This window comes from Acyrthosiphon pisum, chromosome A2 (genome assembly GCF_005508785.2).
Source record: "Acyrthosiphon pisum isolate AL4f chromosome A2, pea_aphid_22Mar2018_4r6ur, whole genome shotgun sequence".
NCBI classification, from domain to species: domain Eukaryota; kingdom Metazoa; phylum Arthropoda; class Insecta; order Hemiptera; family Aphididae; genus Acyrthosiphon; species Acyrthosiphon pisum.
The window spans coordinates 65543974-65562871 of NC_042495.1; the positions used below are offsets into that span (position 1 = coordinate 65543974).

Genomic DNA, 18898 nt, shown 5'->3' on the forward strand with positions numbered 1-18898 from the left:
GAACGAATAAAAATACAGTACACTCAAGTGACGTAGTATTAGATGCATTTAGTCAATCGGAGGTAGTGAAGAGTAAAATAATATCAATAATTTAATAATAAATCAATTAATCGTTGCAGATATTAATAATAATAATAATAATAATACACGAAGAAACAATGTCATTTATATATTATATTAGATATAATCTATAAATAACTAAGCAAACTTATATTATATATACTACAATAATATGGTGCCCACTTCTTACTTACAAATAAAATACAAACTAATTATTTGCTAACATTACAAGTTTACAAGGTTTGTTGAAGTAGAATTAAATTTAAAATCTACACATTATTATAATAGGTAAATTATTTAAATGTAATGTCTCAATATTTGAAAATACACTGGTAATTTATCAGAATATTCTAATTTTAATATGTTTAACAACCAGACATAATAGTTTATAACATTGCTAGCTTTTTGATTTAAACAATTTGAGTTAGTATGTACGATGGTACTGTTTCAATAAATTAATATAATTATTAATTACAACAATTTGTTCATTTTAATTGGTAATGTAACGTCATATCAAAATGTTAATCATATGAAATATTAATTTATTACAGTCTTCTTGTTTTGAAACAAATTATTTTATATCATCAATAATTTACAATACGCCAGCACATAGTTTTATGATAAGATGTAATAATTTTTATTGTGTTTGAATAATTTTCACAATAACAATAATTAGCATGCATAATACAAACTATATCAAAGTTGTCGATCATAACAAGAAATAAACCTATTAAGTGTAGTAGTATTTATTAGAAATATTATTATACAATTTGACGGACCCATTTTATTTAACTGTAGCACATTTAATAATAATTTGTTAATAATGTTAAAAATAAACATTAAAATCTAGTTTCCTAAATGTATATAGTCGAAAATCATTCGATTAGGAATAATGTCGCACTAAAATAATCTAGAAAAATCTTGGAACAATCATCAAAATATATAATTATAATAAAAATAGGACTGCAAAACAATTAGGTTACAAGATACCTAAAGGTTAGGTTACATATCTTACTAAAAACTCTCAATATAATTATGACCCAAGATAAAGTCTATGATAATCATTAGCTCCAAATGTTGCATTGCATTTAGGACATTTTCTCTGTCTTGTCTCATAACGAGTACGTAAACAATCCCAACAAAAAACATGAAAACATTTGGTCAGTACTGCATCTTTTCGTTTAACTTTGCAAGATGGACAGGTAAGTGTTTCTTTATATTCTCTAATTTCTTCCACCATAACTTCATCTAACGTACCGGCTTGTTCAATTTTTTTCATACGTTCAGTTTTTCGTCTTAACTGTACTATTTCTTCCTGTAATGTTTTACAAAAAAATTAAGTTATACAGTACCTACCAATGATATCTATAAAACGAATTAGAAATTGTTAATAAGATTAAATAAAATAGAACATAGTGCCATCATTAGGAATCATTTCAAAAATTATAATATAATGACTAACAGAGTTATTACAATGTGTATAAGCTAAGATTTGTTACAATTAATTTAGATAAGATCTATATAATCGACATCTTAAACATATGAAACATAAGTTTTGACTCAATTTTACCAAAGCAAATTTTTTATTCAGAATAATTAATTTAACTTTGTTATTTTAATATTAGGATGAATTATTAATCTACGATCAAATTTAAATGTAAAATTATTATCCAGGGCAAACGTAGGAATTTTAAGATATTATAATTTTGTAGCATTTTAACATTTTGATATGCTCATAAATCGGTTAAGATTGAAATATAAAATAACTATATATAAAATAATATTATAAACTCTAGATAACCTTTAAGTTTAATAAATAATAAAACATTAATTCGCTTTAACTTTAAAAATAACCGAATTAATTTAAATATTCTGACTGTAACATTTTCTATGTTGTGCGTTTTGTTGTAAGATGGAAATAGAAAATGCAGATATGATTTTATTAATATGACTTTTACCTGAAGCCTTTTGGTTTTGTATGCTTCAGCCTCAAGGGCACTGGTTTTTTCCGTTACTACTTGTTGTGCTTCTTTCATTTGGGCATGATATTTGTCTTAAAAATAATTAATAAATATTAAATAAGATATTATATCACAGTACAACATTAAATTTAAATAAAATAATTAATTACCAAGATGTAATTTTAAATCGGCAGCAGATTGAGCACTTTCAATCGCTTTTCGTTTGTGCATTTCCATAGCCTGTTGTCTAATTGAACATTCTTTTTCAACTGTTGCTAAAGAATTTTGCAATATACGCTCTTTTTCTTCTAATTTACGAACTACTGTGTTTGTCATCTCTACTTGATTTGTTAAAGTTTTAATCTAAATTATCAATCACAAAACTTTATTAATTTATATATTTATTCAATGTAAATAAGTTGAAACTAACCAATTCTTTGAGAGTATCAGTTTCTTCGCGAGCCATTTTATGTAATTGATTAGACTTTATACGTTCAGTCATTAATTTAAAATTAGCATCATCTTTTTCACGTAATTGTTGAATTAATCTAGAGTTTTGTTCTTGCATATCTTCAAATGCTTGACCTGTCACTTCCATTTCACTTAGCATCGCTTCTTCTTCCTGAAAAATAAATGTAATTAATTGTCTGCTTTAGAGCAGTATTTAAAATGAAATCATACTTGTTTATGAGTAGCAACTTGTTTTTGGAGTTGAACAATATGTTCTTCCAATTGTTTGATTTTTCGTAAGGCATCTTCATCAGCTAGTTTCTTGCGTTCTTCCCGTTTGCCTTCCTAAAGTAAGTAAAAATATCAATGTAGTGACATGTAAATTAATGAGAAAACATTTTGAAATATCTTACTTGTATTTTTTTTAAGGCCTGTTTTGCTTCTTCAAGTTCTGCTCGAAGTTTTTTTTCAGCTGCCATTAATTGAACTTTGTCTCTTTGGTCTTTACTAACTCCTTTATACATGTCTAATAATAATTTCATTTCTTTTTGATCATTTACAGATTTTCTGTAATATAAACATATTATTAAAATATATAATACTTAGTACCAATATTAAACTTAATATAGTGAATATACAGAGAATACATTAGAAAAAAACAATAAGAGCCAGTATTACAATCATCGGTATGCTTCGATTACGCTTAACCGACTGATAACAGATTTTATTACCGGCCGAATTCGGCCGGTTAGGAGTCGGTTAAATTTAACGGGAGATGGTAATACTGGCCCTAAGAAGCAGTAAAGTATCGAATATAGATTCATACAGTGTAGGTAACTTATGTGTCAACTATTTTTTCACACATAATGATATGTACTTACTTAAGTTGAGATTTCAAATCTCTAAGAGCTTCACTTTCCCAATTTCTAACAATGTCTTTTTGGTTGACAGGCTTTTGATCTGGAGTAGTTGCCGGACCTGTTGATGTTTTATTAGGTGTTTGTTGTCCGTCTCTTATCTGTTCTTTTTTAACATTTTTGATATCAATTTTTTCATCGATTTGAACATTTTCATCTATTAACTGAGATATACCCTTAGGAAACAAAAATAAATAGTTAATTAAGCAAATCAAATAAAAAATAAAAATTAATAATTTACTTCTAAATCTTCTTCTTTCTTCATAATAACTTGAGATAATGAAAATTCTTCTTTAATATTTTCATTTATTCCACATTCATCTTCTTTGCAAGATTCTAATAATCCTTCTTTTGAATCTAGGACAGGGGTTGTAATTTGTTGACCTAGCTTTAGTTTAATGTCTTCTAGTTCTTTCTTTAACTGTAAAAATAAATAATATTATATTTATTTATATTACATTTGTATACTTAATTCCAAACAGTGGCATGGTGAAGTGTTAAAATACTCCTGGCAAAATATTTCTAGAAATACCCAGGCAATCAGTATTTATATTTAGTTACAAAATAATATTCATTTTTTTATTTATCACACAACATTTTGTTCATATTTAATTATTATATGACTTGAAGCTATACATAATATATTTAATATAACATAATTATAAGTAAAGAGTAATTATGAATTGCTCTTTACTTCTTTAGTAAATACTCTTTTAGGTTTTATACTACCTTGCCTCCTTGCCCTAACAACCTACCAACCAATTCATTAAAACAAAGTAACCGCTACTAAAAACACATGGTTACCAACGCCACACCACTGATTCCAAATAAAGTTTATAAATTATAACAATTAATTAAATTTTACCTTTGGTACTTCTGCATTGGCATCTTTATATTTACGCTTATATCTATGCAATTCACCCTTAAGCTGATTATTATGATTTTGTAAGGATGATAGTAAATGTCTCATTTCTCGATTTATGGGTCCAGTTTGTTCATTAGCCGCCAAATTCTGTTCAAATTCAATACGTAACATTTCATATTCTTTACGCAATTGAGCATTGACATCTTCAGAATTCATCAATTCTGAACGTAATTTCTTTTGAGCTGATAATTCATCACTCTATCAAAATTAATGTTTTATTATAATGAGTACAATACAAACAATTTAAAGCAACATTTTAAAAAAAGGTGGTTAAGTGAATGTTCTTCTGCTGTAAGTAAGGGTTCAAGTGGGCATAATGGATAGTATTAAATTTGAATTCAATGATATAATATCATTGAATACAAAAAACGACGGCTTGTCAGTGTAGATATTTTATATTATATTTATATTGTAATTACTTATTAGTTATTATTAATACTGTAGACGGTAAGTTGAATTAATATTATAAAATTACAAAAAAATAACTAGAATTGTTATTCTTGGTTATTTGATATGTAATTTCATTCAAATTTGAACATACAATTACTTTAATATAAACTGTGTTTTTATATCTTTGAGATTTTTTGGTTACAGAATAACTTATTTATGTGGAACCTTGTTATAAATCAAATTCAAATATTTTTTGGAAGTGTTATAAATAATTATTTTATTATTTAAAATTGTTGCTTTTATTAGACAGAATAACTTACCTCCATCACTTCCATTTGGCGCAAATGAGTATTTTTACTGTTTTGAAGCAATCCAGTTGATTCAAGTAGTTGATTTCTCATTAACATAAATTCACTGTACAACACAGAAAAATGTGATTGGATACATTTATATTCTGTTGTGTCAATGATTACATTTTCAGGAAGTTGCCTTAGCTAAAGTACAAACAAAAGTTTATAATTTAATATTTAAATATAATATACAAAAATAATAGTATTGATAATCTAGCACCCTCAGTAACGATGCCTACAATAACATTTTTATTTAATTTGGCTTTTGTACGTGTATTCTGTTTGTTGCCATTTTAAGAGTAAACTACAGCCACATGTTGGATTTACAATTTATAAATGTACAAAATAGTACATTTACATTTTAACCTAACCAGTTTTGTATTGTGAGATTTAGAATTAGAGTGGATTGACACATTATCAAACATTGTCTGATCTTATATGTGGGTATTCTTTTTTTAAAAATTCTCACAACTTAATCAAAAATTAAACTAATGAAAAAAAAAACTGATGCACAAACACAATGTTTTAAAATTAGGTCAAATCACTCAAATCTTAAAGCTAACAACACACAATTGGTTCTGCTGAACACAATTTTCCATATTGTATATTTGTAATACATTGACCAGCATGTGGGTGTGGTGTCCTCTTTCAATAATATTGTTGGCATTTCATTAAAAGTTATAAACTTGTTGGTAATAATTAGTGAATAAATATTATATTGTATACACTATCTTTCATGATATTTAATTACTATTATAGAACATTATTTAGTCCAGTGTAGTACCAAATCAAGAAATTAAAAGCTTAAAAGGGTGCAGAAAGAAGGAATTTCAACAAAATCTAATAATTATTATTTCCAACCAATACATTCAATTATTGAAAAATCAAAGAGTTTCAATCAGAATACATATTGTGATGAGAATAAAAAATTTTTATTTTTTAAAATATTTAATAATCCGGTAGTGGATGTTGCTGGATGAGTTACTGTCCATGACAGTGAAAAATTATCAAGATAACTGTATACACAAAAATACTTACATCCATTCTTAATCTTTCTACTTCCATTAAAGTCTCCCTATGTTGTTGATGTAACTTATCAAGTTCTTGGAGTCTGTTATTATTCAATTCTCTTAGTTCTTCATTTTCTTTTTGAAATTCTTCCATCTAAATTATCACACAATATTTAAGAAATAATGTGGTTTGGTGTGGCGCAGTGCGTGCACTCAACTGCGGAAACGCACTGAGTGTACGTAACGGCCGACGTTGCTAGTTCCTAGATGGGTGACCACCCGGGAATTTTAGCAACAAATCCTTGCCACACATAAAAAAAATGTGTCTTCAACCGTTCCTCCCCCAACTAACAACCTACAAACAACCTACAAACAAAACAAAACAGCTGATGGCCTAATTTGTCGGGCTCAAGCTCAATAAAAAAAACAGAAAAAAAAAGAATAAATAATATTGGATTTATATTTTAATAAATAATATGTTAAAATTACATTATGATAATATTTAACGCATTCGCTGCAACTGTCGGCTATAGCAGACAAATAAATATTTTCACAGTGTGTCTGTCTGCTATAGACGACACTTAATCATCTAAATGATGCGTCTGTCGGATATAGCTGACATCAGGTCAATTGACTTAAATGTGCTATAAAATGGTAACGCACTACAGTAATATTTAATTACATAGAGTAAAGAATATAACACAATTTGAACGTGTCACAATTATTTTGTCAAATAATTAATGCCTGATAATGTAACAAACACTGATACATAGGTATTTTATTGTATTATAATAAAAGACTCACTACTGTGTAAATTAAATATTACTAAATAAATAAATAATTAATAAGAAATCATCAGGCCTTATGCATTAGCATATTATTTTATAAAATCTTTTTTATTATAATATGAACCAAAATTCATTAATTTTAGTAACACAAAAATTAGTTTTTGTACTGTACTCAGTTAATTTAAATAACATATCTTTTAAAATAATGTCAATCATACTACATACCTTTTGTAGTGATACGCTTGACTGTGCAATTGATGTATCCGGTTTCGAAATAACTCTGTCATCAATTTGCATTGCTTCTAATCCTTTTAACTTATCTCTTGAATCTGCTAAATGTGTTTCCAATTTATAATTTCGATCAAGAATTTTTTGATATTCGTATTGCAACTCTTCGATCTGATTTCGCATTTCAGCAACTTCTGTTTCTTTGCAGTTTACATTGTCTTGTAAGCCAGCCAACTAAAATAATAACAAAATATACATAAATAACCATTTTATACATTTTATATCCATCAAAGTTTAAATAAATATTTTTTAAAACTTAATTATCTAAATATTATATAATGTGTCCCGTGAAGAAGTGACCAGCTGGCGTCATATGTTAGTATACCTTGAGTTATGATAAAAACTCTTTTAAAGGGTGTGTCTAACTTTTCATTATTTCAGTTATGGACAATCCAATATTTTTATAAGCAAACCAAACCAACCGCATATTTTATGATTTATCTTCAAAACTTTTCAACATATATCGTAACTTATTTTTTATTTTAAAGCTACGTTATTGTGCTATCAGCTAATAAGCATAATCAAACCAGAAATTTACAAATTATTTTCATTAAATTAAAAAAGTAGTAAATACGGCGTTATTTAGAGTTTAAGCAATTTTCTTTTAAAAATGCAAATTTTTTACTTTTTTTAATTTAATAAAAATAATTTGTATATTTCTGGTTTGATTGTGTATGTTGGCTGATAGCACAATAAACTAGCTTTTAAGATAACAAAAAAAAATTATTATAAAAAGTTGAACAGTTTTGAAGATACGTCAGTAAATGTAACTAAAAAAGTTAGACCCTCACCCTCGTTTGCCTCGTTTTTTTCCATAACTTAAGGTATACTGTCATATGACGCCAGCCAGTCACTTCTTCACGGGACACAATATTGTATATAATTTATAAACAAAGTTATCACCTTTAATGACATTGTATGATACTTTTTATGTAAAGAGGTATTTAATGTTTGCAACTTCTGATTCTCAGCTTGAAGTTCACTATTTGCTTGACGAACCGTTTCATCCATACTAGGGGCTTCTTCTATTAAAATTCATATTTATTTGATATATGATTATTAAATAATCATTTTTATTAAATAAAAAAGTGTAACATGTATGCTACATCTTTATAAAGTATATAATTATGTAATTAAGTATAACAAAAGAACAGTGACATACATAGAATTTTAAATATTATTAATACTTAAATAAAAAATTGTCATACATTATAGATGGTGATATTAGTTAACATCACTAATTGTCATATTTTAGTATTCAGTGAATATATATATATATTTTATGGTTTAATTAATATCGGCATATAAAGATAACTTGTTTCAATTAGATGTAAATGTACAATTCATTAAATAATAAGTTTAAATATTTCTTACCTCCTTCCAACTCTCCTTTTAGAGCAAGTGTAATTTTTTCATTTCTTTGCATGAGCCTATCAAAGGCTTGTATAACTTTTGCCACTGCTCGTTTTGATACTTGTACTCGATTAGCTAATTTTTCATCTAATTCTTCCTTATCCCATGTTGATAATTGTACTAAGAATGAAGTTGTAGCTTCACTTTCATCTGAAAATAAATGATTGAGTTAAATATATAGATCTATTATTTATTTTGAATAAAAATTATTTCTCAGTACAAATAAAATTACTTTTGCTCTCTAATTCATCAGCTGTTTCCGCATCAAACCTTTGTAATAGTACACGAATATCTTCATTTAATTGGTTCCAATAACGATTTACAACATTTAAAACAGAATCATCTTGTGTTTGTCGTTTTTCTAACTGCTCTATTCTATTTCTTAGTTCTGCTTCCAGTCTATTTCTTTGTTCTAATCTCTAAAAGTTAAGATTTTTTGAATAAAATAATTTTGAGGTCCATTTTAATAAAAAATTGTGTTTTTTAAATATTATACTAACCTGAGCTAGTTTTTTATTTTGGTATTGTAGTACTTTCATATCTAAGTCTTCCATGGTAGAAATAGGGCCAAGTCTAACAGGCTCAAACTGAACTTTTTTCATTGGTGGTTCTTCTGAGCCCCCTTCATCATTGTTTCTCTTAGACATTTTAAATTTTGTACTGTCTTATTTAAAATATATTTTCTGAAAAGCAAATTAGGTCAATTTTATTTTATTGTACTGTTTATGCATTTAATTAACATTAAATCTCAATTTATCATGTATTAATATAACAGACCACTACTAAATCATTAAATATATTTCAATCATTGTTTTTTTGTATTTAGTTCAGACATGCTTGACCATTTATACAGAACAACCACATTTACAATTCATATTTAAATTCATTTTATTTTATTCCATATTGATGCACATGATAATAATATGATATTATTATTTTCCATTACACTCCAGTATTACTTTCACTAGTCACTAGTGTTTAAATTGGTACCTACTGTTTATTTGATTTGTTAAGATACATTGAATGAATTATATTTATAATATTTCTATACTTCTCTTGAAAAGTACTAATTATAAATTATTATACTAATTTTATTACTTGATGGTCATAATACAAATCAAGATTATAACATTTCAAATGGTTGTTTAGTATTTCCACATAATATCCAAATGAGTAAATTGAAAAATTAACTTCTTTAAAGTAGCATTAAGTTCATATTTGATTTTCTTTTTATAAGTGGACAACACAACACTCATACTACCCAAAAACTCTGTTCATAGAATTGATATTTATAATCAAACAACAGTAATCATTTATAAGTATTGTTTCTAAAAGGAGCATATTATCTATAATGTATTTTTGTTGCTTCCAAATGTCTTACTAAATGTTTTAGATTATTATAAAATAACAATTAGTATTTAGTTTATTATCACCTTAAGCAATAAACATAATATTATAGAATTGAGACCTAAATAGACCTAAAAATTATTGATAGTAATATATGTATTGCAGATACCTATTATATTGTTTGTGATTCAACATCTAATGAAAAAAAAAAGTTAAGCCAAGTAGTATACCTATTTTAAGAAATAAATTATTCATATCCACAATTTTAATTTTAGAACGCAATTCAATAGCATCGCTTAAACTTTAACTCATTCTTTGTCAAATTTTTTAAATTAATATCTATTGGATGTAAATAATATATTACCTTTTAAATAATTGTTTGTTTTTGAACACAAGTATTTTAAATCTAGTCTATAACATTTTAACTTTATTATTAAAAATGAAATCTTTAAATACAAATAAATAATTGAGTTTTGGATTTAATTGAGCTATAATGGAACAACAGTACGAGCAATAATATATACCTAGTTGCGTAAATCAATTTAACATGGGAACTAACGTTTTATTCAAGAATAAAATAGCTCACTGACATTGAAATTTGAAAACTCTTAATTCGTTGTTAATTATAAATAGATTGGTTGTTCATTTATGGTATTTCCTACAGTCAATTGTTACAGTATTGTGTTATAGGAGAGCCGAACGCCAAATAATTTCATTTGTTTTGAAAATTACAAAATGTGTACAAATATAAAAACTATATACATACCGGTAGTACAATACGTCATTTTGAATAAATATTTAGAAATTAAAATTGAAAAGTAGAATAGTTCCAATTATTAAATTATAAACGTTGTCTAACATAGTTGTTGATGTTCTACAGTTTGGCGATCGCAATTGTTTGTGTTCTGAATTTTTGATTTGTATTTTGTGTTAAGATAAACATCGAATATTAAAATGATAATTATTCCAAATAGTTATTAAATATACCGCAAGATGGCGTTAATACACGGTGCCGTGGAAATATTATGTTATCTCCTTATCAATACAAACACACACAATAAAAGAAATCATGATACAAGCCCCAAAAAGTAGAGTATTTAATATTTATATTAGTAATTTGGAAGTTGACGTTATTACATGTTATTGCCAAGCAGAGTATAATATTCAAATTAATTATCTAAATGATTAAATATGAGGCATGCTTTTTTTCTGGACTGTGTAAGTTATTTGACTTTGTACCTATGTTATGAGTATTAATTATATTGTACGGTAGTACATTTTAAATGGTTATCCTAGTCCACCCTTTTTCATATTGTTCTATTGTTATTCAATTTATATAATTGAATAGCCGGTTTTTAAATTGAGTTATCGTTTGCTTAAGTATTAGCTATGCATGCAAATATATTTGTAAGAAAAAGTTTGAAAGTTAATTCACACTTATATTTTTAGAAATCAAAGGAACTTCTAACCTTTGTTGATTTGTTTCATGGAAAAAGATGATAGGACCTGAAAAATGGCAAGATGTACAATTACGTGTCCGTGTTGTCTGCGATTCAAGTTCAGCGCTGAAGAAGTGGAACAACGGTATAGAAGTAAAGAGATTGATAAACTTATAGACAAAGATAAACACCTGTTGCGTCGACAAGTAAAGTTACTATTGTTGGGAGCCGGTGAGAGCGGTAAATCAACATTCCTCAAGCAAATGCGCATTATTCACGGGATACATTTTGAACCTGAACTTGTCATTGAATACCAGCACATAATCTATCAAAATATATTAAGAGGTAATAATAGTTGTCAATAAAATTTTATAAGATGATTTATTTCAATTTTTTATTTTAAATAGGTATGAAAGTATTGGCAGATGCTAGGCAAAAGTTAGGTATACCATGGGAAAACCCTGATAATAATAAAAATGGTGAATTTATTTTGAGTTTCGACAATCGTACCACTTTGGATACACGATTATTCCAGTCATATGCTCCATCAATGTACTGCTTGTGGAAAGATGCTGCTATTAAAAGAGCATTTGAACGGAGGAGAGAATTTCAACTTAGTGATTCAGTACAATATTTTCTAGATAATATTGAAAATATTGCTAGAAGTGTAAGTTATACTTTTAACAGTTAATTTGATATTCAGTAATAATTTAATAAATGTAAATTTAACAATTTTAGGACTATTTACCAACAAATAAAGATATTTTACATGCTAGACGAGCTACTAAAGGCATTTATGAATTTACAATTCCAATAAACAATATTCCATTTCGATTTGTTGATGTTGGTGGACAAAGATCCCAACGACAGAAATGGTTTCAATGTTTTGATTCTGTAACATCGATATTATTTCTAGTATCCTCTTCCGAATTTGATCAAGTTCTTGTAGAAGACAGGTATGTTGTATGATGCTTTGAAAAATGTAAAATGTGTAGTACGTTATTCATGCTAAATAAGACTTTTTAGGATCGAACTCTGTCAGGATTAAACGTAGTCATCTTAAAATTGTCTATAATACTATTAAAATCAATGATTTTATCACAATTATGACTTCAGTCTCAATACTTAAAACAGCTAAGAATAAAAACAAAACATCTTATTAATGTATGCCTGTTTATATTTATTTTTTGTTTTTTCAAGATGTCTGAATTAGCGAAGCAAGACTACTTTAGTATAATTATCTTTGTACCTAATAAAATACTCCTAAATTAGTTTAAATAATCTAATTTGATGAAAATATTGTTTGTAAGTGTACATAAAAAATATCTAAAACTACCATTTTTTTAAAAGCATTGTTAAAGGATAAAATAGAGCGAGCTTGTGGGTGAATTATCCAGTTGATAAAATGTTTACTAGTAAATACAAAATAATTTATTTTGTTAATGAGTATATAAAGATCTCACATCACCTATCACTGCATTCTTTTATAATTTCCATATTTATCATATTTCATATATTTTTTTTAAATAAATTGCTAAAAACCAACAAAACCCTTTCAAATTTATTTATTTTCAGATATTTATTTGGATTATTGTTATTGTTTTGAGTAAATGAGTTTTATATTTGAATAAAATAGATTATATTTATTACATGACTATTTCTAGGTTAACTGAATACAATTATTCATCATTTTTAAATTAGCTCTAAATTATTAACATTTTTACTGAAAAATTACCACTTATCATTGCTAATATTTATTATTTTTAACCTTAACTATCAGAATAAATTAATAGGATTATTATTATTTTTCTTTACCTCTAGATATATTATGTGGAAAAAACTTTTTAGTAATTTTTACTGAAATCTTAAGTGTTTTTTAATATTTATCTCTTTCGCCAGTTATAACGGTTACAAACTAATATAGAAGAAACTATTTACTCTATGTTTTTTTTTCTTTAGAAAAACAAATAGATTAGAAGAATCAAAAGACATATTCGATTCTATTGTAAATAATGTAATATTCCGACGAGTTTCCATAATTCTTTTTATGAACAAAACTGACTTATTGGCTGACAAATTAGAAAGAAGAGAAACAAATATCAAGCATTATTTTCCAAATTTTGCAGGTAATTTTTATCAATAACTAAGTATACAAAATAACAGTTTTAAATAACATCCAACTCTGGTGTAATTTTAACACAATTAATTTCATAATAAATGTTAATTTATTATTTATTATTTTCAAGCTTGCCTAATATTATTTGTTGTAAAAATGTGTGAGTTTCATTCCAAAATATAAATGTTATTGTTTTAATCTTTTTATTTAGACTAATAATTTATATTATTTACATGTTTTAGGAGATCCTCATAGTTTGCCTGATGTACAAATATTTTTATTGGATTTCTTTCGTCAAGCGAAACGCGATCCAAGAAAATCACTGTTTCATCATTTCACAACTGCTGTGGACACAGAAAACATTAAAGTTGTATTTAATGCTGTTAAAGATACAATTTTACATAGAAATTTGGAATCTTTAATGCTTCAGTAACTTTTTGAATTTACGCATGTATTTGTTAAATGTTTATTTGGTTATGTTCTTTGTAAACGAAACTATGAATTTTTTTTTTTGTAACGTTATTTTTCGAAATTCATCATAAATCTTTCATTGTATCTCAAATTACAGTTATCTTTCTCTATATAAGGTACATCCTGCTGTCTATTCCTACACCTTAAATTCAAATTTAGTAACTATTTACATTTAATATGCTAGATATCCAAAAATAAAATAAAAGCAATTAAATTATGCCATTATTACTGTCATAACTTGATAAGATAAAAATGTTTGATCTAATTTCTATTATTTTTTAATCTCAATTCTTATACATATTTATTCTCAAACGAAAAATTCTCATTAATGAAATATTATCTTTATTATTGTTTATATGTTAAACAAATTGTTTAAATGCATTTATTGTCCAACTATGTATAATATTACTGTTTATTGTTAAGCAAAAATTTTTTAATTTATATTTTTGTACAAAATTATTACTGATATATATATATTTGATTAATGATTATATTAGGTAATATTATTTTATTATTGATTAGTTATTTAGCATTCAAGCATTGATATTTATTTTTTAGTTATTAGAGACAGATAATATTTTGTTCTACGCACTATTTTATATACATAAGTTTTGATTTGTATATTAAATGTAATCCACAAAAGTAAACCTTATATTTATTAAAAATATCAACTGTTTTTGTTGAACTTAAAAATGTTTAGAATCAACATTGAACAAGACTTGTGATTTTTTTTTTGTTTTTTAAGATGGATAATGTTTAAGATATTTAAACAAAATATATAATAATATTGTTATTAAAATAATATTTTTATTTGAATGTGTAGGTGCAATTATAAATTAAAATAACAATTAATATTATTTCAGATTAATACTGGTAACAAATATAACAATTATAAATCACATTTTAGTATGCTATTTTTACCAATCTAATGCAATATCAGTGAATGGTTTGGCTCATATATTTTGGTAATATGTTGCATACATTTTATGATATAAAAAAAATTATTGATAATTTATATTAACTATCTGTTATCAAGTGACTGTATTTGTTGTTGATCAACTGAAGAGTCTTCTGATGCAATCCAATTATAATTATCACCAGTAACAACAACAAATAATTGATTGTCATTTATATGAAGTTGGTTTCTGAAATAATTAAAAAGATCTTCTTCCTGAAATAAATATATTAATTTATGGTTGTAATAATTATAAATAAAACATGATAAGTCATGACATACATTTCCAATTGGTGATGGATTAGGTAATTTTGAATCTAGATTGTAATAAATTCCATTAATATTTTTGATAGATATCCAATGTCTTCGTTTTAATGGTAACCATAAAAATCCTAAACGACATTCACTGGGTATGTTCATTACAAACCCAAATATTTTATCCAATTTCAACATTTTTGGGTCCCTAATGTATAAAGAATTGTTTAAAATTCATATTTCTCTATAAATATGTTTTTTAAAAGTCTAATATAAAATAAAGACAAATACAAATTAAATAAACTATCTATCATTAATTAGTTTTTATCAGTCAATGTAATGTATGATATAAGTAATACATTTTATCTTCAGATAAACTATTATTTATTTATTTTAACAAAAATATATGAAATTATTTTAAATAAGACAAAATGTTATCACATATTATATTTAAATGTCTAATAAATTTAAAAAAAAAATTAAATTAAGCTAATAAGCTAATGCCGTGTTGTATGAACAATCACTTAACATTTAATGAATCAATAGTGAGCTCTCTTAAACATGATTTAGTGGCCCATGATTGGTCCATTAAATGTTATTGTCATTAAATTAATACATTTTTCATTCAACTCTGTATTAATATATTAATTATTAGAATCAGTATTTATTTATTGAATACAAAAAAATGGAATAGTACAAACTGTTTTTTTGTAAATAATTTTCTATCAAAACTAAATACAATATAGTAGATATTATTAGTGTTAATAATCATTAAATGTCCAAAAAGTAAAATTTATAAGCAAACGGGTATTATACAAGGCACTTACAAACAGCAATGGGTCAAATTGTTTATTGATTTGAATTATTTTCATATTCCCTAACACAATTTATTGTTACATTAATTTTGCATTCAAAATGTAGAGCTTTATAAAATTTTTTTTTTTTAATTTAAAATTTAATAAATTTATAATAATCTATACGACAATAATAACATTAATTTTAGAGTAGGAAGGCTCCCAGCAGTACCACTTGACAATAAATCATAAGTGCTACTTTAATTTATATGCAAAAACACACCTACAATTTTAAAAACATACAAAAAATTGGTAAATTTTTGTTTTTTGATAAATTAAATTAAAAATTAACATAAATTCTGAACAACTAAGTTACTATCCCATAGTTTGGTAATAATTGTGTACCTTTTTCCCTTTCATTATTTTATTATTTTTATTAATATTATTCATGAAATAATTTGCCAAAAATAGCAGTAAGTTAAATATAATGTAGCGCTACGTAATTGATTATTAACCATCATATAATCAAAATTACAAAAAAGTATAGCAATAGTAAAGTTGTATATCACAAGTTGTAGCATAATTTTTTATGATACTAACTTTCTTTTATCAAACCAAAAGGCACTATAGCCTTTGTTTTGTAATGCAGCAATCAAAACGTTGACATCATAGTTACCGATACCTAAAATCGAACGATGTGGATTTATATAGTTGTTGGGTGACAGTGAAAAACATATAGCATCAAGTTCCATTTGCTTGAATGCCTCTTTTGATTGAAACAAATTGTTGAGAGCGTGTAATGCACATAACTCCTTGGACTAAATAATAAATATAAATAAATAATGTGTGCTATGTAAGTATTAGTAAAATTGTATTAAATAACATGGTGTTTTCTATATTACTTGTTTTTCATGATAAATAGTTGTAGATTCCGGTAACATGATTCATTTAATCTACTTATTAGTATTGATGAACTTTTAATACAACTTTGATTTAATTATTAAATGAATTTGTGATCTCGAAATAAAACGCAACCTCAAAAATTCAAAGTGGGTAATAGTTGTTACGTATAATTAAAAAATGTTTTTATTATTGTACGTGTTGATTTTCGTTACTTGTTTACAAAATTAATATAAATAAATAATATTGTTAAGATAACATGTAGTTATCTGTGTAGTAGGTATCTACAGCCGTGGCAGTAAAATATGATGAGAAATATAAAAAGAGATGGAAACTAGGAAACTGTAATAAAAAACTAGTAGTAGTGATAAGTGATATAAGTTCACAAACACGATGTAGGGAAGATCTTCTCTACATCGTGTTCACAAATTATCGATATTTATACCACGATATTGTTCTTTTTGTTATATAATATTTATTATAGATATAATATATATCTTAAAAATATTATAATATATTATAATAATATATCTAAATTCGTGCATAAGTTAATTATTGTTTTTTTTTTTTAATAATAAAAAATTGTTTTGTTATTATCATGAATGTTTTATCACCGTTGAGTGAGTTTCCCACTAAAATTTAAAATACCGAACCTAAAAATACTCGTTTATAGCTAGGTATAGGTACCTAACCATTGCCGCTCGTCAACTGTCTGTATGCATTTAGCCTATACCACCCCTAGTTTAAGTTTATCGAAATTGTGACCTTACTACCTATAGAACCTTAGGCTTGATAATCAAATAATTCCAACTCTAAATCAAATAATATATAGGTTATATATTATTACAATATAATATTGGTTTAACACTAGTCAAACGTGAAACGACTCACTTGGGGTTGCACGCCTAAAACTAAAGCGTAAACAGTAAGTCTTTCATCTACACCTCTTAAGTCTTAACAGCTCTCCTGAAATGTAGGGCGGAGTGGCAATCAACATTTTCAAACTACTTGTTCGATGGGAAAGTGATTCTAGTTGGTGCATTCAGGAGGACGAATTTTAAATTTCCCAATAGTTTTCAAAATCGCCGAGAAAAACAAACAAAAAATTTAGGGAAAACGGGAATTTTGACGCATAATTAGTTTTCGACAAAATCAATTTTGATTTTTGGCCTAACTCTAAAACAAATGACCGTAGATATATAAAATTTTCGGTAAATGGAAATTTTCCCCCCGGACATTTCCCCCCCACCCCCACCCCAATTGTTTTCGGTCTAGTAGGACATTTCTCCCCCGATATATTTTTGATGCGAACATTTTCCCTCCATTTTTTTTTTGAGTTTATTATTGACTCGTAAGTAATAAGTAATAATATTGAATTTAATAATACAATGTTATTTATTATTTAATATGAAATTATTTTTTTATTTTCATAAATATAATAGATTATAAATTTATATTATGTTTGATCCTCTCAGCTACTTGAAAGTTGAAACAATAAGCAATTTTTAAAAAATAAGTATAAAATAAAATATAATTTATAAAATGGCCAAAAATTCCGACATAAAAATGATACATTTTGTAAAAAATATTTGATTACTGATTCTTTTGTTATTTCTAAACACATATTTTTTAGACTTTGTTCATATTTTTTTTTTTATGTTAAAATGTAGTATGTACCAATTTGGGTATTGAACAGTTTTATAATTGTTTTTCAATTTGATTCAAGTAGTTCAGTTGATCAAAAATATACATCTACAATTTATTATATTTATGAAAATATATGAAATAATTCCATATTAAATAATAAAGTAATATTATTAAATTGTAAACTTTGAAAAAAAAAAGGGGGGGAAATGTCCGCGATTTTAAATTTTCACTGTACATTTATATTAGCATTTGCTATACACAATAAAATATTCAAAATATTTTGACTTGTTTTGAGGTGTTTGGATATTTTTTATTTCTAATTTATTTGGTTTTTATTTTCTATGAATATCAATAAAATTTTATTTGTTGGGTAAAATAAAGCTTGAAAATTGAATTGAAGGACCCTAATATACTGTTACAAT

General features: G+C 25.6%; 3 protein-coding genes across 6 annotated transcripts; 1 reads left to right on the top strand and 2 right to left on the bottom strand.

The window, feature by feature from the left end:
• Window positions 1-161: 161 nt before the first annotated feature.
• LOC100161782 (E3 ubiquitin-protein ligase Bre1) lies at window positions 162-10818 on the bottom strand. 2 transcript variants are annotated; one of them, XM_001949498.5, is made up of 17 exons: window positions 10666-10818; window positions 9053-9235; window positions 8785-8971; window positions 8514-8702; window positions 8043-8164; window positions 7077-7313; window positions 6092-6217; window positions 5024-5197; window positions 4254-4511; window positions 3630-3809; window positions 3353-3564; window positions 2885-3038; window positions 2703-2816; window positions 2452-2643; window positions 2192-2384; window positions 2019-2113; window positions 1094-1375 (listed from the first exon to the last, which is right to left on the bottom strand). In XM_001949498.5, exons 2-17 carry the CDS (start codon window positions 9197-9199, stop codon window positions 1094-1096), a joined length of 2862 nt encoding a protein of 953 aa, XP_001949533.1. In that variant the 5' UTR covers window positions 9200-9235; window positions 10666-10818. The 2 variants fall into 2 exon arrangements, with proteins under 2 accessions (XP_029346613.1, XP_001949533.1); XM_029490753.1 differs by lacking the exon at window positions 10666-10818 and having other exon boundaries at window positions 162-1375; window positions 9053-9199.
• A 144-nt stretch (window positions 10819-10962) lies between these two features.
• LOC100165181 (guanine nucleotide-binding protein subunit alpha homolog) lies at window positions 10963-13976 on the top strand. 3 transcript variants are annotated; one of them, XM_029490754.1, is made up of 7 exons: window positions 10963-11117; window positions 11349-11683; window positions 11746-12005; window positions 12077-12294; window positions 13298-13464; window positions 13585-13614; window positions 13697-13822. In XM_029490754.1, coding segments are annotated over exons 2-7 (948 nt in total). In that variant the 5' UTR covers window positions 10963-11117; window positions 11349-11412; the 3' UTR covers window positions 13699-13822. The 3 variants fall into 3 exon arrangements, with proteins under 3 accessions (XP_029346614.1, XP_003246620.1, XP_001951739.1); XM_003246572.4 differs by lacking the exon at window positions 13585-13614 and having other exon boundaries at window positions 13697-13976; XM_001951704.5 differs by lacking the exon at window positions 13585-13614 and having other exon boundaries at window positions 10966-11117; window positions 11396-11683; window positions 13697-13976.
• An 885-nt stretch (window positions 13977-14861) lies between these two features.
• LOC100167209 (josephin-2) lies at window positions 14862-17161 on the bottom strand. The gene is made up of 4 exons (XM_001951606.5): window positions 16832-17161; window positions 16530-16747; window positions 15163-15343; window positions 14862-15096 (listed from the first exon to the last, which is right to left on the bottom strand). The coding sequence occupies exons 1-4, from the start codon at window positions 16868-16870 to the stop codon at window positions 14947-14949; spliced, it is 588 nt and encodes a 195-aa protein (XP_001951641.1). The 5' UTR covers window positions 16871-17161; the 3' UTR covers window positions 14862-14946.
• Between the last annotated feature and the right edge of the window lie 1737 nt (window positions 17162-18898).